We start from the raw sequence: 25,279 nt of genomic DNA, 5'->3' as shown, positions 1-25,279 counted from the left end.
ACACACGCGTGTCCACTCGTCATCATCATGCGAGCGCACTAAAGAACTGCACATGACACACGCGTGTCCACTCGTCATCATCATGTGGGCGCACTAAAGAACTGCACATGACACACGCGTGTCCACTCGTCATCATCATGTGGGCGCACTAAAGAACTGCACATGACACACGCGTGTCCATTCGTCATCATCATGTGGGCGCACTAAAGAACTGCACATGACACACGCGTGTCCACTCGTCATCATCATGTGGGCGCACTAAAGAACTGCACATGACACACGCGTGTCCACTCGTCATCATCATGTGGGCGCACTAGAGAACTGCACATGACACACGTGTGTCCACTCGTCATCATCATGTGGGCGCACTAAAGAACTGCACATGACACACGCGTGTCCACTCGTCATCATCATGTGGGCGCACTAAAGAGTTGCACATGACACACGCGTGTCCACTCGTCATCATCATGCGGGCGCACTAAAGAACTGCACTTGACACACGCGTGTCCACTCGTCATCATCATGTGGGCGCACTAAAGAACTGCACATGACACACGCGTGTCCACTCGTCATCATCATGTGAGCGCACTTAAGAACTGCACATGACACACGCGTGTCCACTCGTCATCATCATGTGAGCGCACTAAAGAACTGCACATGACACACGCGTGTCCACTCGTCATCATCATGTGAGCGCACTAAAGAACTGCACATGATACATGCGTGTCCACTCGTCATCATCATGGGGGCGCACTAAAGAACTGCACATGACACACGCGTGTCCACTCGTCATCATCATGTGGGCGCACTAAAGAACTGCACATGACACACGCGTGTCCACTCGTCATCATCATGCGAGCGCACTAAAGAACTGCACATGACACACGCGTGTCCACTCGTCATCATCATGCGAGCGCACTAAAGAACTGCACATGACACACGCGTGTCCACTCGTCATCATCATGTGAGCGCACTAAAGAACTGCACATGACACACGCGTGTCCACTCGTCATCATCATGTGAGCGCACTAAAGAACTGCACATGACACACGCGTGTCCACTCGTCATCATCATGTGAGCGCACTAAAGAACTGCACATGACACACGCGTGTTCACTCGTCATCATCATGTGGGCGCACTAAAGAGCTGCACATGACACACGCGTGTCCACTCGTCATCATCATGTGAGCGCACTAAAGAGTTGCACATGACACACGCGTGTCCACTCTTCATCATCATGTGAGCACACTAAAGAACTGCACATGACACACGCGTGTCCACTCGTCATCATCATGTGAGCGCACTAGAGAACTGCACATGACATACGCGTGTCCACTCGTCATCATCATGTGGGCGCACTATAGAACTGCACATGACACACGCGTGTCCACTCGTCATCATCATGTGGGCGCACTAAAGAACTGCACATGACACATGCGTGTCCACTCGTCATCATCATGTGAGTGCACTAAAGAGTTGCACATGACACACGCGTGTCCACTCTTCATCATCATGTGAGCACACTAAAGAACTGCACATGACACACGCGTGTCCACTCGTCATCATCATGTGAGCGCACTAGAGAACTGCACATGACACACGCGTGTCCACTCGTCATCATCATGTGAGCGCACTAGAGAACTGCACATGACACACGCATGTCCACTCTTCATCATCATGTGAGCACACTAAAGAACTGCACATGACACACGCGTGTCCACTCGTCATCATCATGTGAGCGCACTAAAGAGTTGCACATGACACACGCGTGTCCACTCTTCATCATCATGTGAGCACACTAAAGAACTGCACATGACATACGCGTGTCCACTCGTCATCATCATGTGGGCGCACTATAGAACTGCACATGACACACGCGTGTCCACTCGTCATCATCATGTGGGCGCACTAAAGAACTGCACATGACACATGCGTGTCCACTCGTCATCATCATGTGAGTGCACTAAAGAGTTGCACATGACACACGCGTGTCCACTCTTCATCATCATGTGAGCACACTAAAGAACTGCACATGACACACGCGTGTCCACTCGTCATCATCATGTGAGCGCACTAGAGAACTGCACATGACACACGCGTGTCCACTCGTCATCATCATGTGAGCGCACTAGAGAACTGCACATGACACACGCGTGTCCACTCTTCATCATCATGTGAGCACACTAAAGAACTGCACATGACACACGCGTGTCCACTCGTCATCATCATGTGAGCGCACTAAAGAGTTGCACATGACACACGCGTGTCCACTCTTCATCATCATGTGAGCACACTAAAGAACTGCACATGACACACGCGTGTCCACTCGTCATCATCATGTGAGCGCACTAGAGAACTGCACATGACATACGCGTGTCCACTCGTCATCATCATGTGGGCGCACTATAGAACTGCACATGACACACGCGTGTCCACTCGTCATCATCATGTGGGCGCACTAAAGAACTGCACATGACACACGCGTGTCCACTCGTCATCATCATGTGAGTGCACTAAAGAACTGCACATGACACACGCGTGTCCACTCGTCATCATCATGTGGGCGCACTAAAGAACTGCACATGACACACGCGTGTCCACTCGTCATCATCATGTGGGCGCACTAGAGAACTGCACATGACACACGCGTGTCCACTCGTCATCATCATGTGGGCGCACTAAAGAACTGCACATGACACACGCGTGTCCACTCGTCATCATCATGTGGGCGCACTAGAGAACTGCACATGACACACGCGTGTCCACTCGTCATCATCAGTGTTGGGAATAACGGCGTTATAGATAAACGGCGTTACTAACGGAATTACTTTTTTCAGTAACGAGTAATCAAACGAATTACTGTTTCTTCCGTTACAACGCCGTTAGCGTTACTGAGGGAAAAAAATGCGGCGTTACTATAATTGAGCTCATTGAAGCGGTTTTCATCCGAACAGGCTCTCTGTCAGTCGGACCTGCAACGCGCAACGCGCGCGTTGATAGGTTGAGTTCACACACACACACACACCTATGACGCACACGCATATGCCCAGTCAGCGATGGCAGTCCAACGACTTCAAAGGTAGCTTTCGCAAACTGAAAGTATAAACGCTACTTTTCCCTCGTTGAGGTGAAAGGTAAGAATGTTTATTGTAACGTGCAGCTTATGCCCAAGAAGAAAGAGTCTCTCCAAGTCGGTGGAAAGTAATTCTATTTCTAATCTAATGAAGCCTCACGTCATCACAGCCACAACATTAGTGGCTAAAAACCCAGGTGATAACGTGAGCTCCACTACCAGAGGAGTAGTAAAGAAGTACTGATACTATTTACACAATATTTACACTATAGTAGATCTACTGATAATATTTACAATAATATATTGAATTTGACAGGTGTCTCTCACATTGTCCCACATCAACATTACAATAGTGTACATTAATGTACAATGTTTTATAATAATAATTTATTCTATTTAGTGTCCAATTCATTCATTTAACATATTTAATATTGGGGGCATCCAAGTTTTGAACATTTGAAGGAAAAAAAAAGTAACACATTAGTTACTTTCCCTGGTAATTAGTTACTTTTATAATGATGTAACTCAGTTACTAACTCAGTTACTATTTGTAAGAAGTAACTAGTAACTATAACTAATTACTTTTTTAAAGTAACGTGCCCAACACTGGTCATCATCATGTGAGCGCACTAAAGAACTGCACATGACACACGCGTGTCCACTCGTCATCATCATGTGAGCGCACTAAAGAACTGCACATGACACACGCGTGTCCACTCGTCATCATCATGCGAGCGCACTAAAGAACTGCACATGACACATGCGTGTCCACTCGTCATCATCATGTGGGCGCACTAAAGAACTGCACATGACACACGCGTGTCCACTCGTCATCATCATGTGGGCGCACTAAAGAACTGCACATGACACACGCGTGTCCACTCGTCATCATCATGTGGGCGCACTAAAGAACTGCACATGACACACGCGTGTCCACTCGTCATCATCATGTGGGCGCACTAGAGAACTGCACACGACACACGCGTGTCCACTCGTCATCATCATGTGGGCGCACTAAAGAACTGCACGACACACGCGTGTCCACTCGTCATCATCATGTGGGCGCACTAAAGAACTGCACATGACACACGCGTGTCCACTCGTCATCATCATGTGGGCGCACTAAAGAACTGCACATGACACACGCGTGTCCACTCGTCATCATCATGTGGGCGCACTAAAGAACTGCACATGACACACGCGTGTCCACTCGTCATCATCATGTGAGCGCACTAAAGAACTGCACATGACACACGCGTGTCCACTCGTCATCATCATGTGGGCGCACTAAAGAACTGCACATGACACACGCGTGTCCACTCGTCATCATCATGTGGGCGCACTAAAGAACTGCACATGACACACGCGTGTCCACTCGTCATCATCATGTGGGCGCACTAAAGAACTGCACATGACACACGCGTGTCCACTCGTCATCATCATGTGAGCGCACTAAAGAACTGCACATGACACACGCGTGTCCACTCGTCATCATCATGTGGGCGCACTAAAGAACTGCACATGACACACGCGTGTCCACTCGTCATCATCATGTGAGCGCACTAAAGAACTGCACATGACACACGCGTGTCCACTCGTCATCATCATGTGGGCGCACTAAAGAACTGCACATGACACACGCGTGTCCACTCGTCATCATCATGTGGGCGCACTAAAGAACTGCACATGACACACGCGTGTCCACTCGTCATCATCATGTGGGCGCACTAGAGAACTGCACACGACACACGCGTGTCCACTCGTCATCATCATGTGGGCGCACTAAAGAACTGCACGACACACGCGTGTCCACTCGTCATCATCATGTGGGCGCACTAAAGAACTGCACATGACACACGCGTGTCCACTCGTCATCATCATGTGGGCGCACTAAAGAACTGCACATGACACACGCGTGTCCACTCGTCATCATCATGTGGGCGCACTAGAGAACTGCACATGACACACGCGTGTCCACTCGTCATCATCATGTGAGCGCACTAAAGAACTGCACATGACACACGCGTGTCCACTCGTCATCATCATGTGAGCGCACTAAAGAACTGCACGACACACGCGTGTCCACTCGTCATCATCATGTGAGCGCACTAAAGAACTGCACATGACACACGCGTGTCCACTCGTCATCATCATGTGAGCGCACTAAAGAACTGCACATGACACACGCGTGTCCACTCGTCATCATCATGTGGGCGCACTAAAGAACTGCACATGACACACGCGTGTCCACTCGTCATCATCATGTGAGCGCACTAAAGAACTGCACATGACACACGCGTGTCCACTCGTCATCATCATGTGAGCGCACTAAAGAACTGCACATGACACACGCGTGTCCACTCGTCATCATCATGTGAGCGCACTAAAGAACTGCACATGACACACGCGTGTCCACTCGTCATCATCATGTGAGCGCACTAAAGAACTGCACATGACACACGCGTGTCCACTCGTCATCATCATGTGGGCGCACTAAAGAACTGCACATGACACACGCGTGTCCACTCGTCATCATCATGTGGGCGCACTAGAGAACTGCACATGACACACGCGTGTCCACTCGTCATCATCATGTGAGCGCACTAAAGAACTGCACATGACACACGCGTGTCCACTCGTCATCATCATGTGAGCGCACTAAAGAACTGCACGACACACGCGTGTCCACTCGTCATCATCATGTGAGCGCACTAAAGAACTGCACGACACACGCGTGTCCACTCGTCATCATCATGTGAGCGCACTAAAGAACTGCACATGACACACGCGTGTCCACTCGTCATCATCATGTGAGCGCACTAAAGAACTGCACATGACACACGCGTGTCCACTCGTCATCATCATGTGAGCGCACTAAAGAACTGCACATGACACACGCGTGTCCACTCGTCATCATCATGTGAGCGCACTAAAGAACTGCACATGACACACGCGTGTCCACTCGTCATCATCATGTGAGCGCACTAAAGAACTGCACATGACACACGCGTGTCCACTCGTCATCATCATGTGAGCGCACTAAAGAACTGCACATGACACACGCGTGTCCACTCGTCATCATCATGTGAGCGCACTAAAGAACTGCACATGACACACGCGTGTCCACTCGTCATCATCATGTGGGCGCACTAAAGAACTGCACATGACACACGCGTGTCCACTCGTCATCATCATGTGGGCGCACTAGAGAACTGCACATGACACACGCGTGTCCACTCGTCATCATCATGTGAGCGCACTAAAGAACTGCACATGACACACGCGTGTCCACTCGTCATCATCATGTGAGCGCACTAAAGAACTGCACGACACACGCGTGTCCACTCGTCATCATCATGTGAGCGCACTAAAGAACTGCACATGATACATGCGTGTCCACTCGTCATCATCATGGGGGCGCACTAAAGAACTGCACATGACACACGCGTGTCCACTCGTCATCATCATGTGGGCGCACTAAAGAACTGCACATGACACACGCGTGTCCACTCGTCATCATCATGTGAGTGCACTAAAGAACTGCACATGACACACGCGTGTCCACTTGTCATCATCATGCGGGAGCACTAAAGAACTGCACATGACACACGCGTGTCCACTCGTCATCATCATGTGAGTGCACTAAAGAACTGCACATGACACACGCGTGTCCACTCGTCATCATCATGTGGGAGCACTAAAGAACTGCACATGACACACGCGTGTCCACTCGTCATCATCATGTGAGCGCACTAAAGAACTGCACATGACACACGCGTGTCCACTCGTCATCATCATGTGAGCGCACTAAAGAACTGCACATGACACACGCGTGTCCACTTGTCATCATCATGTGAGCAGCATCTGGACATTGATTGGTTTGTAAACGGATGTGTGTCTTTGACTAGAGTGAATGAACGGACTCATATCGCTGCCACTATTGATCAGTCGCATTGCTGGACTATTTTCTGTTCGTTACGTTTAAAAGTGGACATTTCAAGCTTTATATTCACATATTTCTCATGTGTGTGAGGCAGTCGCTGCTGAGTTTGGGTTTATTTGAGATGCTCCAGTTCATGTGTAAAGCATGTGATCGCTCCCGCCATTATTGTCTGCTATAGACTATTTGCTTCTTATTTATTAAATCCAGGCAATTATCTGATTAAACGTTGATTAAAATGAAGATACAATTTATACAAAACGAAATTCACTTTAAAGAAAGGCTTTCTAAGCAAAATCAAAAAAAAATTCTTTCAAAATCATTTCTGACCTTCTGTCTTCTGACATATTGCGCATCTTTTCACTTTTCATAATCAATGGAGCCGAGATGAAGTTTAAAAATAACATTATAATATTTAAACATAAACAGGAACTTCCTGTAAATGCTCTGAAAGTCAGAACCATACAGAAAATGCTTTCACACTAGAAACGAACCGAACCTTTGTTCAGTTTGATCCGGACCGAGACGACCTCTTTTCATCTGACCAAATATCGTCTGTTTGGTCCGGCCCGTGGTCAGAGGAGGTTTCACACCGGTCATTTTGATTCGGACCAAACTGAAAAGTCAGAAAATCTGGACCAAACAGGGTGTGTGAAAGCGCCCTTAAAGAGCACCTGTTCAGCTTTATCCCGTGTTGCTGTTTGAGTTCTTCTCTATATCAGTGTTTCTGAACTCCAGAAACGCCGCCATCTTGAGTTTTCTTCCGGGAACCAACCCGTCACAATATTCCTCATTATAATAATTCACACGCAGAATAAAGGGGCGGGGCCTGGTTGAGTTAATTGTGAGTTGAGACTGGCGGTTATGGTAAGGGGCGGGACATTTCCCAAACAGCAATCACAACACACTGCTCCAGCCGACCAATCAGAGCACAGTGTGCTTTTCAGAAGGAGGGGCTTCATAGAGACAGGAAGTAAACAGAGCATGCTCTTTAATAAAAGTGAATTATGTGTTTGTGTTAATGAAACGTACCTCCATCAATAGAATAATCCAACAGCACGCCCTCTCTGCGACAGGTCGGACGATGGCACAGCGTAACGTTCTCCTCACTGCCGATTTTAGCCCAATACTCCACAAACCTGGAACAGGCACAAGTTATTAATATGAGAATACACTTACAGTCATGGGCTATTACAGAGCGCCGAAACACACAACGCTCCCATAACATTATCAAAATATAGGAATGTTCTTTTAGGGTTATATTTTTTTACAACCATAAAATAACGTTTACAGAACATTGCAGGAAGTTTTATTTTCAGACAAAAGGTTATTTTTAGGTTTTTAATGTAACCTAATTAAAACATTGCAGATGTTTTTGTTGTGTCAATCTACCCAGAGCTTTAAACGTTTTCATTATCATAAACTACATATTGCAAAATTACATGACTGACATTACTGTAATACAGCATTTAATGCAATGTAGGCATTCGATCAGACTCGATTATAAATATAGCTGCGAGCAGAAATTATCGGAATTATCAATTATTACTTATCATTTTATTTAGCAAGCATGTAACCAATTAAATCATAGAAGGAAAAGACCATTTACAAGCAATTTACCTTTGGAAATATGTGGTTTTGTGAAGTTCAAACCATATATCAGACAGAAGGAGGGCCGGTTTCAGCCATTGCATGGGATTTGCCATAGAAACACATCATTTTGAAACCTTTTTAACAGTTATAGCGCCACCTATGGGCCGATCAACATATAAGTATGCAGGGGTGTCCAAACTTTTTTTTAAAGGGGGCCAGATTCGATGTTGTGGACATACCCGAGGGCCGGTTCCTTTTCTATTATATATATAAATAAATAATGACATGTTTTTTTTCTTGGAAACCTGACAGATTTGACAAAAGCTTGAGCTGACAGTAGCTTGAGATAGGACACAGATATACATTTATAGATATTTAACAATATCTGTAAAACTTTCATCAACCAAAAAGTTTTAATGGGTGAAATGTAAATATTATTACTGAGTTAGAACTCTATTCTTATTTAAATTAACGAGTGCACTATTTAGATCAGCACAGGTAAAACCACACTACAATAAATACTTTTCTTAATTTAGTATTTCTGTCTTTTTTCCACTCCAAATATCTAAAATTTCTTATATCAAGATGCTTTTACTAAGGAAAATTACATCTTTTTTCTTGATTCCTGGGGGAAAAAATCTAAATGAATTGAGTTTTTGCTTGAAAGAAACTAAATGATCTGCCAATGGATTAGAAAAATAATCTTGTTTCTGTTCGGGACTGAAACCAGATTCCAAACAGACACATTCTTTTTTTCTCACCCCATTGGCAGATACATTTGCTTGTTTTAACCAAAAACTCACTTCAATTTCCAGAAAATAAGAAAAAATATCTAGTGTAATTTAACTTATCGAGTAAATGCATCTTGATTTAAGAATTCAAGATGCAAGACAAGACAAATATACTAAATGACAGCATTTTCTGAAGTGCACACATGGCCAAAAGTAAACAAAAAAACAAAAAACTCTATATCTAGAATGGCTTTAAGGTATTTAGTCTATAAACATATAAATACAAATGCACAAAACTGCAAGTTTATGACAAAAATAGTCTGTAATTTGGCCTTTATTACTCATTTAATGCCTGTCTACATTACAAATTAAATAAAATGAGTAATTAACCTACATTTCTGACAAATTACCACGGTTACAGTGAGTGTTACCATGGTTACAGTGAGTGTTACCACGGTTACGGTGAGTGTTACCACAGTTACAGTTCATGTTACCACGGTTACGGTGAGTGTTACCACAGTAAAGCCATGATAATGATGGTGAAGTGTTGTTTGAAAAGTATTTGAACTGAATCGGCTCAGCTGATTTGCATGTTAGTGTTGTTGATTTAGTCAGAGCTGTTTAACTGGATTTAAACTAAATTAAATCACAGAGATCTGCAGCTCGTACCGGAGACCTCTGTGCTGAACTCGAACACTTCTCATTGGCTGTTTAGAGGTCATGTGATCGAGACACTCAGCAGGTAAACACATGTTCAGAGCTCATGAGTTGCGGCTCTGTTTTGTTCCGCTTTGGGCTTGTTAATGTTTCCCTGGGCTAAAGTCTAGCACTGCCACCTTGTGTTGACATCGGAAACTGCACGATTTGTAAATTATCCGTGGCGGGCCACATATAATATATTTTAATAGACAAGCAGTGGGCCGTTTAAAATTCATCCCCGGGCCGGACTTTGGACACCCCTGGGTTAGAGTATGTAATGTGTAGTTACTTGGCCCCACGCAGGTCCAGATCGCTGGTGATGGCCTGTCTGGCCCCGGCTCCGCTGAAGTACAGAGCCGGTCCCTCCACCAGAACCCTGCAGTCCGCACAGGGGGACCCGCCCTCCAGCGCCTGCCACTGCGGCCCGCGGGCCCCGTCCCAGTCGAAGCGCTCCTTCAGCGAGGCCTGCTGGGGACAGGGAGAGCGTGAGCGGCGCGCGCGCCCGTGTGTGTGTGTGTGTGTGTGTGTCTGCCTTACCTTCAGCGTGGCGCTGGCGTAGCAGCTGGGCCCGGAGAACCCGGGGTCACACAGGCACTGCTGGTCCAGACAGTCTCCATGACCTCCACAGTGCTTCTCACAGGCTGGCCCGATGTAGAAGTTCTCCAGCGCCCACTGCGTGTCCGAATGCCTCTGGTAGAAGCGGAACCGCACCGTTCTGTGGACATCATCAGGCCTGCATCAGCACCAGCTAAGCCCAGGATAGCAGGTCATTGTAAAGTGTGTGATGTCTCACGTGTCGGCGAGGCTGTCGGGCAGAGGGTAGATGGCTCGCTTCCACCCGTCCGCAGGGAAGAAGACGGAGGGCTGGGACACCTGACCTCCACACCGAGGGTCCGCGGGCAAACACTGGGGCACCAGGTACTTCCAGGTCACGCCGAAGTTCACCGAGTACTGAACGTGGACCTGTCTCTCCGCAGGCTTCTCCGGCACGCTGCAGCCGACCGCCATCTACACACACACACACACACACACCACTGTGGGAGCTGGAATACTCAGGTTTATCTGTACTCCAAATGCTCACTTCATGACCCAGCTGTTTGTTTCACTTAAGTTCCCATTAATCTAAGAAACGTCATTTCTGAATGTTCTCTGAACGTTTTAAACATGTTTTTTATTGGTTGTGTGAACATTAACATTCCATTGTGTCATTCTTCTAAACAAATTTTGTGTAAATATGTGATGAAAAATGTAATAAAAATACAATGTACAGACGTCAAATGCATTGTCATCTTAACTCTCTGGTGCTCTTCATCATTTCTGACCGGAAAACTTTCTGTTTTGAAATGTTTAAAATCACAGCTTCACCAGAATGATATGAAGCTTGGTGACTTTTCTAGCATTAGGGATGTAAACACACCAGAAAATTGAGGGCATGATTCAAGCATGCTAATTGGTCGTAAAAAAAAATAAGTAGCGTTCATTGTCTTCAGCCATAGGAAATGAATGGGAAATCGGCAAAAACACAAAAATTCACCAAATATTTCTGTGTACAATCTACAAATCGGCCACAATGCTGAAAAAAAGTACACAACAGTGAAGGAGTGACACTCTAAAACATCAGGAGTGTGATATTGACACACACGCACACACAAACACACACACACACACACACCTATGAAAAACTGAACCTATGAACCACATTTTGAATTTTTTTAAATCACAGCTTCATCAGAATGATATGAAACTTGGTGACTTTTCTAGCATTAGGGATGTAAACACACAAAACTACCTAATGCTAATTGGTCATAAAAAAAATACTCCCACTTGTGCTCTTCAGTCAAAAATGACCACCATAGGAAATTAATGGGAAATCTGCAAAAACACAAATTCACAGAAAAAAATCTGTATTTCTAACAAACAAAAAAATATCTAAAACTTTATAATAAATAGTCTTTGAGTTTTTTTTAAATATATATATATTCAAATCCATAAAAAAAATCATTAAATGTGTTCAAAAGAGAACTAGTGAATTCTCAAGCCTGTCCATTGAGACCTCTAGTGGTCACACACATGGCTGGAGGATTTCTGTAATAATTCCAAAAGAGGGCGCTGACATTTTTTTTTATTATTTTCAATGCCAAAAATAGACCATAATTATTGCATAAATATTAAAAAATACCGTCAAATCATCTCAAAATACAAAATTAAAAAGAAAAAATATTATTGAAGAAAAATAAATTGCATTGGTTTTACTGGGGTGGAGGAAGTTTAATTTTTAGGTGTCCGGTCACTTATGACGGGGAAGATGACCAATGCAGCCCCTAAACCAAGAGCAGCAGAGGGATAAGAGGAACACTATGCAAACATGCTAGCTTTATTTAGCCTGACGTCGTCATACTCAATTCTAGTCAGAATATGAGTCTGATCTGCTCTGTTGGGCTGTGATTATGGGGTGTGTTTCAACCGAACCAGGAAAGACCTCAATTGGATAGACCTACAACCAATCAGAGCAACGGAGCGACGCCTAACGTTAGTTGTCAAATGTAAACAGATCTCAGCTGCACTGTGTTGCCGCGGGCTGTTTTTCATTGTCCGCGGGTTGAAGCGACCCCAATTATGGGATATTTAGACCCAGGAACCCAGGCATCTCTGCCAAAAAAACATATTTTACCCCCCAATTGCCATTTTTTTCCGGAGAACCCCTCTTTGGGCTAGTTTTGAGTAGCAATTGGGTGGGTTTTGTTGGGAAAACTTGGCAACCCTGTCTACACGCACGCTGGAAGAAGTGAGTGTAAACGATGTTTGCCGGTGTTGTAAAAAAGAATTTAAGGATACACAGAGTACTTACCAACACCATCCTCATTTCTGAGAGATATAGTGAAGGTGAACGCATATACGAACAAGTTCTCCGTTTAGGATTAGAACAAATTCAACCAAAGCGCTCTTTGGTGACGTGGATCATTACGCTACTGTTGATCATCTGTCCATCATCGTCTAAAGCCCGCCCTGATGATTTGATTGGTCTGAACCAAGCCTGTAGCGCTCCTCTCAGAAACTGAAGCCTCCGCGCCTCCATCGCCCCCCAGTGGCCGGTCCCAGTATAGCTCATAAACCCCACCTCTCCATGTATTAGAATGGACGCGAGACACACCAAACAATTAAATTACACTTCAAACAATGGTTTCCTAAAGATGGTTTCAGTCATTTTAGGTAGTTTTTATCGCGATGCTTTCATTTCAAGTGTTCGCTTTTTAAATAAGTTTAGTTTTAGTGAGTTATTTGATGCTATAATAACGGGGGGTGTGACGTCATGATTGACAGCTGAGATTGACGGCTTCTCTGAGTGAAGTTGTCACTAAGGCACTAACAGACTTTTTTCTGGATTTTTGGGTGGAGTTAAGAGCTTTAGCTTTAATTTCTACATTTCTATGTTTATTTCACACCATCATAATTAATTGTTCTGCATCTGTGAGAGCGTGTGTGGCTTTTGATAATCACGCCTCTACTTCCTGCTCTCGACTGCTCAGACTCGGCGGCGTATGCAGCCTACGAAAGCTTCAACTCTGGTCAGCGGAAGTCAATGATGTCGCATCGTCTATATTTTTTACGGTCTATGGTCTGAACAGCTGATGTTCGGGCATAGTTGCTCCACAACGGATCAAGTCCAGACCGAACTTCCCAAACCCAAATGTTGTGGGCGGGGCTAAGTTCGGCTGGCATCCAGGTTAAGCTTTATTTACAATAATCAATACTAAAATTCAGTACTTTTCGCGCCCACAGTTGCACGCACGATATCCCTGATCTTCACTCGTTTAGACCGGATCATTTGAATCAGTGAGTTGAGAACAGATGCCGTCGGGTCACTCTAATTCACGAAGGAATCGTTCAGTGCGTATGTGAACCGATTGAACAGGTTCAAAAGAATCAGCTCGTTCACGAATCGAATCTATCACGTCTTGTCCAGGTACGACAAGCTTTTATGAAATGCAGAGTAAAAACACTTTGTAGTGAAGTTAAAGTTTCCCAAAATACTCATCAAGTACAGATACTTGAAAAATGTTCCTGTCCACTACTGGAAATGTGAATGTAAACCAATGGCAGCATGCGTGCGTCAGTGAGCGTTTACCTTGAACTGCATGACCCAGCCTTTGGCAGGAACTATGTCATGTGTAACGGCGTAAACTTCCTGTCCATCCGTGTTTCCACACACCATGACTCCGTCCGGAGAGCTGCAGAAACGCTTCACGGAGCAGTCTTCAGAAAACAGCCAGTGATCACTCACTGAAACGAAACGGTTTTTAGTGTGTAATGTTGCTGTTTGAGCACATAAAGGGTTATTCTCTCTATCTTAGCATTATCTCTGAGAGTGTGTACCGATGGTCTCCTCGTGATGGGGCGGCGAGCTGCTGTGTGTGCCGTCGGCCGGCGCTCGCTCGTGACTGGGCAGCGCCACTCCTCCAAACGTGTCTGAGATCTGAGCATGAGCATCTGAGCCGGAGATCAGCACATTATCCAGAGCCCAGTCGCTGCGATCCGCCCCGTCGTGCTGCGGCTGCCACCAGCGGATCCGAACGCCCACAGCCCGCGCCACCGCCGGCAGCAGCACATTCACAAACCTGAACCGGAGGAACACACCATTCACACAGACAGTCAACAAGCACTAACCTCAGGAAACTCACCAGATCAGATTCTAATCTTTCCCTGGAAGAAAATTATATACACTATATATTGCCAAAAGTATTGTGCGTCCCTCCAAATCCCTGAGTTCAGGTGTTCAACTCCTTCATGGCCACAGGTGTATAAATCAAGCTCTAGGCCTGCAGACGCTTCTACACATATTCACGAGTTCGCACTTACATATAATTTATAGAGAGTAATTCAATGCGTATTTGGCGTGCTGTCCGGGGGGAGGGCTTCGAGCTCGGAATTAGGCCCGAACCCAGAGCACCCCCGTATATGTAAGTGGTTTTAATAAAAGGTGTGGCGAAGGGGTGGTGGAAGGGTGGATAACTGTCAGCAAACGGAGGCAGGACTGCTGCTTGTATATATACCTCTATTGTTGATTAGCTGAGTGCTCTCCACCTGTGTCAATTATCTGAACTTGCTTCTCCCGAACTTTGTTAGTAAAACATCATTTAGTGAGAGAATGGGCCGCTCTCAAGAGCTCAGAGAACTCAAGCGTGGGGCCGTGATCGGTGGACACCTGTGCAATAAGACCATTCGGGACATTTCCTCACTACTAAATATTCCACGCTCAACTGTTAGTGGGATTATAACAAAGTGGAAGTGATTGGGAACAACAGCAACTCAGCCACAGAGCGGGGTCAGCACATGCTGAGGGTCACAGAAGTCGCCAACTTTCTGCAGAGTCAAGAGCTCCAGACCTCCAAACTCCTGTGTCCTTCAGATGAGCTCAAGAACAGTGTGTAGAGCTTCATGGAATGGGTTTCTATGGCCGAGCAGCTCATCCAAGCCTTACAGCACCAAGTGCAATGCAAAGCGTGGGATGCAGTGGGGTAAAGTGCGCCACCACTGGACTCTAGAGCAGTGGAGACGTGTTCTATGAGTGACCAATCACGCTTCTCTGTCTGACAATCCCATGGACGAGTCTGGGTTTGGCGGTCGCCAGGAGAACAGGACTTGCCTGACTGCATTTGGTGGAGGGGGGATTATGGGGTGGGGTTGTTTTTCAGGGGTTAGTTCCAGTGAAAGGAACTCTTAATGCAAGACATTTTGGACAATTTCATGCTCCCAACTTTGTGGGCCCAGTTTGGGGACGGCCCCTTCCTGTCCCAGCATGACTGCTCCAGTGCTCAAAGCGTCTCCATAAAGACATGATGAGGAGTTTGGTGGAGGAACTGGAGTCCTGACCTCAACCCGATAGAACAGCTTTGGGATGAATTAGAGCGGAGACTGAGAGCCAGGCCTTCTCGTCCAACATCACAAATGAAGAATCCCCATAAACACACTCCTAAACCTTGAGGAAAGAAGAGCTGAAGCTGTTAGAGCTGAGACTCCATATTAAACCCTACGGATTAAGAATGGGATGGCATTAAAGCTCATGTGCATGTAAAGGTAGAGTCCCAAAACTTTTAGCAATACAGTGTATATATTTCTACTTTCAATACAATGGGTCCAGCGATGTACAGCATAGATCAAGATCAGGCTTGAAGAATGAATATTGTCTTCATTCCTGGTTTAGAGACTCACTCAGGTTTGCTGTACTGGTCGTAGAAGATCTCGGTCAGCAGACTCCAGCTGATCCCAGCGTTCATACTGAACTCCAGAAGGACGCCCTGGTTACGGTTGCTGGGCGCGATCATACAGCCGTACATGAAGTAGAACTGAATGAATTCAGCACTGGTCAGATTGAGATCCACTGTCACCAGCTGACGAGAGCAGCTCTGGCCATCAGAAGACAAACAACAGGGACATTTGAGTTCATCACAGAATGAAATCTTTAATTCTCACTTGAAAACATTTGTTCAGAGAACATTCAGAAGTAACGTTCCCATAATGTTTGAAGAATGATCCAATGTTCACATAACCAAGAAAGAACGTTTCTAAAGAACTGGATGTTTTGAACATTCAGAAATGTTTTCACAACTTAAAGGGAACGTTAGCAAATGTTTATAGAACATATTCTTGTTCGCTAGGAAAGATGTTTGGTTAACAGTGTGGTTATAAACTGCTCGATACATAAACTAAACTTGAGACTTTAGATAGTTAGACAGAATTGACTTCAACATAAGATTTTTATGGAAAGCAGGCAGGGTGAAGTTTTTCTGAATAAACTCATATGATATCCGAGACGGAGTTTGCTCAGAGGCATTCGAGAGACACGACCGTCTGCAGGAAGATTTCACGGTCTGATGAAAGTAAAATTGAGCTTTTGTGCCTCACCGTGGAGCTGGAGAACATCATCCCTACGGAGAAGGACAGCAGGGACGCGGAACTCATAAAGACTCAATGAAAAATGGATGGAGTAAACTATAAAAAAGCCTTAGAGGAAAACCAGCTGCATTCCACGAGACTTCTGGGACTCAATCTTCAGGAAAAGAAGGTCTTGGCCGACGGTTGTGCTCAGGGTTAACTCTGAGAGCGGGAATACTCGTCAAGTCTTTGATGTTGCTTTTAGTTTTTATCTGTACTTGGCAAATTACTTCATATTCTCACTTCATGACCCAGCTGACAAAAATACGCTCAAAAAACGTTATTTCTGAATGTTCTCTGAATGCTTAAAAAAAAATTCTTGGTTATGTGAACATGTATTATTCTTTTAACATTATGGGAACGTTACTTTTGAATCTACTCTGAATGTTCTGAAACAAGTAGTAACATGGAAAAACATTCCATTCCTTTTTGTACTAACGTTTTGAGAACACAATTAAAGACCAGATAACTTCTATTTAACAAATTCGTTTGCCCATATAATCTTAAGATATTTAGGTTAAGCTTATTTGACTGATGAGGGGCTCGATGAAGCAGCTCGAGCTCTGATATACCCCCATAGTGACTAAATGATTATGTAGGGAAAGGTATCTAAGATAAAAGTGGAGTTTGGGGAGGTGGAGGGATGCTGGAACGTCTGAGACTGAGGAGAGGTAAGCCGCTGTTTATATACTCTGGCTGTTGATTGGAAGATTAGATGGGCTCGCTCCTTCCTAAGGAAATTCACGAATGTTACTGGATGAACATTTGTTCATGACTTTGAGAGAATGTTTCCTGTTAGACCCACGTAGGAGGGGACACAACGTTCCCTAAATGTTCTCTAAAGGTGATGAAAATCCTGAACCTTAATAGAAAATTAGGCACGTTTGTAAAATGTCCTCTTTTGGTTATGAAAGTGCTGCAGTTCAAGGTTCTTATATGACTTTAGGGGGACGTTCTATTTTGGTTATTTTATGGACACACAGCAACATTTCAAAGGGGACATTTGGGACGTATCAGAACGTTCCCATACGGTTCCCTGTTAGTCAGATGGGGACGTTTCATTCGGGACTGTCCTGCAACACATCTAGTTCAGTGGTGGTCTCTACACTACATCCACATAACGTTTGTGCAAATTCTGCGCTTTACTGACCCTCATTTGCAAAGCAGCCCAGTGTGCATAGATTCACACAAACATGTTCTGAAAACACTCGATGAAAGGACCTAAATATGACCAAAGAATCCCCTAAAGGTCCTGCAAATGTTATTCAAATGTAGTGTAGAGGGAGCGTCCTACAGTAATGGACATTTCCAGAACATCTTGAATGTTCCGGGAAGGTCCGCCAAATAAAGTCCCCTGACCCTTAAAAGAACATCATGACTGTCTCGGAACGTTCTGGGAACATTGCTAGGGGACGTCCTTGACACCAGCAGGGAACGTTTTGAGAACGTTCTGGGAACGTGAAATTTCTAGCGGGGGGTATTGAGATTTGGCGTGGACTGTGCGGAACTGAAGAACTCTTCACACTGAAGGACAGAGGGCTTTACCCCGCTGAAGTGCAGGGCCGATCCCGAGGCCACCGCGCCGCAGACGCTGCTGATCTTGCCCCCGGTCAGCAGGTGCCAGTGATTGAGCGCTGGGGCTCGACTGAAGCTGTCCTTCAGCTGGACGGGCAGAGAGACCAGGGGCTCGTCGCAGAACTCGCCGCCCCACTCAGGGTCACATCTGCAAGAGAAGAGGCGTGAGGAAGAGCAGACGTCCTGCAGGCGTGAGCTGAGCCTGAGCCTGACTTACACACAGGAGCTCTGTCTACAGCGGCCGTGGCCGGAGCACATGTCGGGACAGCCGTCACCGATGTACAGGTTATCCAGAGCCCACGTCTGCTGCTTATCGAAGGGGGCCGGCTGGAACCAGCGGAACCGCGTGGCTGTGGACCTGAGCATTCAACACAAAACAATACAGAAACGTTCAATTCAAGTGTTTTCTTACCAGTGTCCTAACCACACACAACATGTGAAAAATCTTTTCAAGTGAATCAGTTTTTGTCCAATGGCGATACACAACGAGCCACAGCAATCACAGCTGGAACAGAAAAATACAGATATGACAGTGATAATCTCAAGTACTGTCACCCCTCTGATATTGCTCTAAAATCAAAGCCATGCATCTAACCAAGTTGATATCACAAAAATTGAGCCGCTGAAAGGTTTAAAGTAGCCATGGAAAAGCAAGTTTTCTCAGGATGAATTTTGAGTGTTTAAGCTTTCAAATGATGAAATGAACCTAATTTCTGATGACCACTAACATACAGTATGAGATAGGGAAAATGGCTAAGTGCCACTGATGGTTAACAGATTAAAAAGAAACAAGAATAACTTATTTATTTTTTAATTTATGAATTTGATTATGTATTTATCCATTTGGTTGCGAGCGCAGTGCACTTGCAGAGAGACTCCGCCCACACACTCTTCTGATTGGCTGTGAGTTTGGATTGATTTGGTGGCGAGTGAAGTGCGTTTGCAGAGAGACTCCGCCCACACACTCTTCTGATTGGCTGGATTGATTTGATTGTGAGTGCAGTGCGTTTGCAGAGAGACTCCGCCCACATACTCTTCTGATTGGCTGGATTGATTTGGTTGCAAGTGCAGTGCGTTTGCAGAGAGACTCCACCCACACACTCTTCTGATTGGCTGTGAGTTTGGATTGATTTGGTGGCGAGTGAAGTGCGTTTGCAGAGAGACTCCGCCCACACACTCTTCTGATTGGCTGGATTGATTTGATTGTGAGTGCAGTGCGTTTGCAGAGAGACTCCGCCCACATACTCTTCTGATTGGCTGGATTGATTTGGTTGCAAGTGCAGTGCGTTTGCAGAGAGACTCCACCCACACACTCTTCTGATTGGCTGTGAGTTTGGATTGATTTGGTGGCGAGTGAAGTGCGTTTGCAGAGAGACTCCGCCCACACACTCTTCTGATTGGCTGGATTGATTTGGTGGCGAGTGCAGTGCGTTTGCAGAGAGACTCCGCCCACACACTCTTCTGATTGGCTGGATTGATTTGATTGTGAGTGCAGTGCGTTTGCAGAGAGACTCCGCCCACATACTCTTCTGATTGGCTGGATTGATTTGGTTGCAAGTGCAGTGCGTTTGCAGAGAGACTCCACCCACACACTCTTCTGATTGGCTGTGAGTTTGGATTGATTTGGTGGCGAGTGCAGTGCGTTTGCAGAGAGACTCCGCCCACATACTCTTCTGATAGGCTGGATTGATTTGGTTGTGAGTGCAGTGCGTTTGGAGAGAGACTCCGCCCACACACTCTTCTGATTGGCTGTGAGTTTGGATTGATTTGGTGGCGAGTGAAGTGCGTTTGCAGAGAGACTCCGCCCACATTCTCTTCTGATTGGCTGGATTGATTTGGTGACGAGTGCAGTGCGTTTGCAGAGAGACTCCACCCACACACTCTTCTGATTGGCTGGATTGATTTGGTTGCGAGTCCAGTGCGTTTACAGAGAGACTCCACCCACACACTCTTCTGATTGGCTGGATTGATTTGGTGACGAGTGCAGTGCGTTTGCAGAGAGACTCCACCCACACACTCTTCTGATTGGCTGGATTGATTTGGTGACGAGTGCAGTGCGTTTACAGAGAGACTCCACCCACACACTCTTCTGATTGGCTGGATTGATTTGGTGGCGAGTACAGTGAGTTTGCAGAGAGACTCCGCCCACACGCTCTTCTGATTGGCTGTGATTTGGTTGCGAGTGCAGTGCGTTTGGAGAGAGACTCCGCCCACACACTCCTCTGATTGGCTGGATTGATTTGGTTGCGAGTGCAGTGCGTTTGGAGAGAGACTCCGCCCACACACTCTTCTGATTGGCTGGAATGATTTGGTTCCGAGTGCAGTGCGTTTGCAGAGAGACTCCGCCCACACACTCTTCTGATTGGCTGGATTGATTTGGTTGCGAGTGCAGTGCGTTTGGAGAGAGACTCCGCCCACACACTCTTCTGATTGGCTGGAATGATTTGGTTCCGAGTGCAGTGCGTTTGCAGAGAGACTCCGCCCACACACTCTTCTGATTGGCTGTGAGTTTGGATTGATTTGTCACGTGTCGCAGTCGTGTCTCATCTGTGTTAGACGTGATTGATGTACTGTTTGTGCAAGTGTGTGTGTGTTTACCTGGCGTAGTGTGGTATGGGTAAAGTAATTCGGCCCCACTTGTTGTAAGTATCTGACACCAACAGCCTCTGCAGTGTGTAAGAAGAGCAATCTGGACTTGTGGGTAAACAATCCCTGACCAGCGGCAGCCACGTGAGACCCAGATCCAAAGAGTACTCGAGCTCCACCGCTGCGGACACATGAACACACACAGCCGTCAGAGCAAAGCCTTCTGTTCATGACAGACACAGAGCGGCTCGCTGGGGTCAGGGACCTACTGTAGCAGGACGAGGTGACGGAGCAGGAGGCAGAGAAATCAAACTGGATGAAGGCTTCTGGGCCCAGGCTGATGTCGGTGGTGATGCCGTAGCGTGTGTTTGATTTCTCGATGAAGGCGAAGGCTTCCCCGTCAGAGCCGCACACAGGCATCCGCGTGCCGCCGGGGTGCAGCAGCCAAGAGCGGCCGTTTGCGGAGGAGAAGTCGTCCTCCAGCGGCCCCCAACCACTGGCACTGCCACCCACCACCAGCTGCACACACACGGACACACACACACGTTACAACACGCTTCTCATGCAGAAGAGCACAACTGTAATCATTTCAGACTTTTGTAGTGTATAATGGAGTTAAGTGAGAAAACTGCTTGTTGGTCTGAATGTCTTTGCAATATTTAAAGAGCACCTATCATGGCATTTAAAATGTTCCAAATATTGTTTTAGAAGTCCCCAACAACAGTTTTGCATGCATGCAATGACAAAAAAGACTTTAGTTTTCTTATAATATGCATTTATTTTGACCTGTTTTGACAGCGATTCTCAAATGATTCCTTTAGTGATTCACTTTTCAAAACCCCGCCTTTACGTGACGCTAATCTGCCGTGATTGGTCCGATGACCCAGTCAGTTGTGATTGGTTTAGTCTGTGCAGATATTTTCGGAAACGAAACGAAACGCCCATCAAAGTCTTATAGTGACAGTAATTTGTTAATATGTGTCAGGAGTTATGAATATGAAAACCGCGTCGGTACCGTTTGATTGTAATATGAGCCTCAGCTGCTCTCATTCATAAAAAAACTCCTCACGAAGACTCGCGACAAATCAACATCCCTCAGGGCTTTTAGTTCAAAAGTGTGCAGATGAGGAGACATATTGATAGATTCTCATATGTCTGTGTCAAATTTCTAAACAGAGGAGTATTTTTTATACCATGATGTTTTCTAGTTTTCACTGGCGTCTTGGAGCGCAATAAGTGGGCGTATCGTATTCAAATAACTTGACAAGTTGACGTCATCTAGTCAGAGAAAAAGCTTCGGTCTTCTAACGATTCTTAAAAATGACTCAGAGTCGACTCTTACTTTTGAAAGAAAATAACTATATATACGGTCATATTTCAAACTTTGCAGGATGTTTTTGTTCACTTAGATCTATGTTACACACTACATGAACGGTAAATTTCAAAATTCCATGATAGGTGCTCTTTAATACAGTATTGATGAGTGTATCGCAGTACTTTACTTTATCTATAACCCAGGGACTGTGGAAGTGTCCGTTCTCCGACGGCTGCCACCAGCGCAGGCGTGTGGCTGCAGACCGCGCTCTCAGAGGGATCTCCAGGGCCACCAGGTGAGCCTGGTTACTGCTGTTGCTGTACAGGAACTCCTGAAGCAGAGCCCAGTTCAGCCCTCCGTCCACGGAGAACTGCAGGAGCACCGGCTGGGAGCGCGGATCAGGGGCCGCTTTCCCACAGCCCAGCCTCAGGAAGAACTGGATAAACCTGCGCGTGACACACATTTGAACGTTAATAACGGTGTGAGACACATTTTTCACAGTGAATCTTGTGTGTTTGTGAAATACCTAGCATTAGACAGGTCCAGATCCAGTGTCTCCAGCATCCGCAAGCCGTCCTCGCTGAAGAACAGGTGGTTCCCGCTGGTGGTGATGCCACACTTCCTGGAAGGTTTTCCTCCACTCATCAACTTGAAATGTTCAGACTCCAAAACTCCACCTGTGTGACAATCAGTGAAATTGTCAAAACAGTAAAAACAGTGAATAACACTGATGATCTCTTCATCACCTGTCAGTGGGTGGGATATATTAGGCAACAAGTGAACATTTTGTCCTCAGAGTTGATGTGTTAGAAGCAGGAAAAATGGGCAAGCGTAAGGATTTGAGCGAGTTTGACAAGAGCCAGATTGTGACGGCTGGACGACTGGGTCAGAGCATCTCCAGAACTGCAGCTCTTGTGGGGTGTTCTCGGTCTGCAGTGGCCAGTCTCTATCAAAAGTGAAGACCAGTGGAGAACCGGCCACAGGGTCATGGAGGACCAGTGGAGAACCGGCCACAGGGTCATGGAGGACCAGTGGAGAACCGGCCACAGGGTCATGAAGGACCAGTGGAGAACCGGCCACAGGGTCATGGAGGACCAGTGGAGAACCGGCCACAGGGTCATGAAGGACCAGTGGAGAACCGGCCACAGGGTCATGGAGGACCAGTGGAGAACCGGCCACAGGGTCATGGAGGACCAGTGGAGAACCGGCCACAGGGTCATGAAGGACCAGTGGAGAACCGGCCACAGGGTCATGGAGGACCAGTGGAGAACCGGCCACAGGGTCATGAAGGACCAGTGCAGAACCGGCCACAGGGTCATGAAGGCCCAGTGGAGAACCGGCCACAGGGTCATGAAGGCCCAGTGGAGAACCGGCCACAGGGTCATGGAGGACCAGAGGAGAACCGGCCACAGGGTCATGAAGGACCAGTGGAGAACCGGCCACAGGGTCATGGAGGACCAGTGGAGAACCGGCCACAGGGTCATGAAGGACCAGTGGAGAACCGGCCACATGGTCATGAACGACCAGTGGAGAACCGGCCACAGGGTCATGAAGGACCAGTGGAGAACCGGCCACAGGGTCATGGAGGACCAGTGGAGAACCGGCCACAGGGTCATGGAGGACCAGTGGAGAACCGGCCACAGGGTCATGGAGGACCAGTGGAGAACCGGCCACAGGGTCATGGAGGACCAGTGGAGAACCGGCCACAGGGTCATGGAGGACCAGTGGAGAACCGGCCACAGGGTCATGAAGGACCAGTGGAGAACCGGCCACAGGGTCATGGAGGACCAGTGGAGAACCGGCCACAGGGTCATGAAGGACCAGTGGAGAACCGGCCACAGGGTCATGGAGGACCAGTGGAGAACCGGCCACAGGGTCATGGAGGACCAGTGGAGAACCGGCCACAGGGTCATGGAGGACCAGTGGAGAACCGGCCACAGGGTCATGAAGGACCAGTGGAGAACCGGCCACAGGGTCATGGAGGACCAGTGGAGAACCGGCCACAGGGTCATGAAGGACCAGTGCAGAACCGGCCACAGGGTCATGGAGGACCAGAGGAGAACCGGCCACAGGGTCATGAAGGACCAGTGGAGAACCGGCCACAGGGTCATGGAGGACCAGTGGAGAACCGGCCACAGGGTCATGAAGGACCAGTGGAGAACCGGCCACAGGGTCATGGGCGGCCGAGGCTCATTGATGCCCGTGTGGTCCAATCAAACAGACGAGCTACTGGAGCTCAAACTGCTCCAGAATTTAATGCTGGTTCTGATAGAAAGGGCTCAGAATACACAGAGCATCTCAGTTTGTGGAGTATGGACCAGTCAGGGTGCCCATGCTGACCCCTGACCCCGCCCAAAACACCAACAGTGACTCGTGAGCATCAGAACTGGACCACGGAGCAATGGAAGAAGGTGGCCTGGTCTGATGATCACGTGTTCTTCTACATCAGTGGATGGCCGGGTGTGTGTGTGTGGCTCACCTGGGGAACACATGGCACCAGGTGCACTATGGGAAGAAGGCGTGGCGGCGGAGGCAGTGATGCTTTGGGCAATGTTCTGCTGGGAAACCTTGGGTCCTCCATCATGTGGATGTGACTTTGACACGTCTCACCTACCTCAGCATTGCTGAGCCCATGTCCAGCCTTTCATGGAGACGGTTTTCCCTGTGGCTGTGGCTCTTTCAGCAGATAATGCGCCGCCACAAAGCACAAATGCTTCAGGAATGCTTTGAGGAGGAAAAGTTTGAGGCGTTGATTTGGCCTATATACAAACAAGCAACTCCAGCCCATGTGAGAAAAAGTAGCGCAAAAGTAACACAATGGATTATTTTCTATA

The 25,279-nt window shown here is 46.9% G+C and overlaps 1 protein-coding gene across 6 annotated transcripts in view; it reads right to left on the bottom strand.

Annotated features, from left to right (window-relative positions):
- Positions 1-25,279, bottom strand: part of reln (reelin) — a 191,536-nt gene that overhangs the window by 21,773 nt on the left and 144,484 nt on the right. For 3 of the 6 annotated variants that reach the window (XR_013817130.1, XM_079824663.1, XM_079824661.1), the window contains exons 43-55: positions 22,972-23,122; positions 22,633-22,891; positions 21,400-21,649; positions 21,143-21,311; positions 18,762-18,902; positions 18,515-18,692; positions 16,247-16,440; positions 14,411-14,652; positions 14,163-14,317; positions 10,830-11,044; positions 10,574-10,751; positions 10,326-10,504; positions 8,046-8,152 (exon numbers count right to left, since the gene is read on the bottom strand). Coding sequence is in view for 4 of the 6 variants with exons in the window: in XM_079824663.1 (XP_079680789.1) it covers positions 8,046-8,152; positions 10,326-10,504; positions 10,574-10,751; positions 10,830-11,044; positions 14,163-14,317; positions 14,411-14,652; positions 16,247-16,440; positions 18,515-18,692; positions 18,762-18,902; positions 21,143-21,311; positions 21,400-21,649; positions 22,633-22,891; positions 22,972-23,122 (2,418 nt within the window). In the remaining 2 variants the exon portion in view is untranslated. The remainder of the gene's footprint in view (positions 1-8,045; positions 8,153-10,325; positions 10,505-10,573; positions 10,752-10,829; positions 11,045-14,162; positions 14,318-14,410; positions 14,653-16,246; positions 16,441-18,514; positions 18,693-18,761; positions 18,903-21,142; positions 21,312-21,399; positions 21,650-22,632; positions 22,892-22,971; positions 23,123-25,279) is intronic. The other 3 variants (XR_013817131.1, XM_079824664.1, XM_079824662.1) reach the window with 1 other exon arrangement.

The sequence above is a fragment of the Gobio gobio genome (assembly GCF_949357685.1).
Source record: "Gobio gobio genome assembly, chromosome: 9".
NCBI classification, from domain to species: domain Eukaryota; kingdom Metazoa; phylum Chordata; class Actinopteri; order Cypriniformes; family Gobionidae; genus Gobio; species Gobio gobio.
This window is presented reverse-complemented; position numbering and strand designations above follow the sequence as displayed.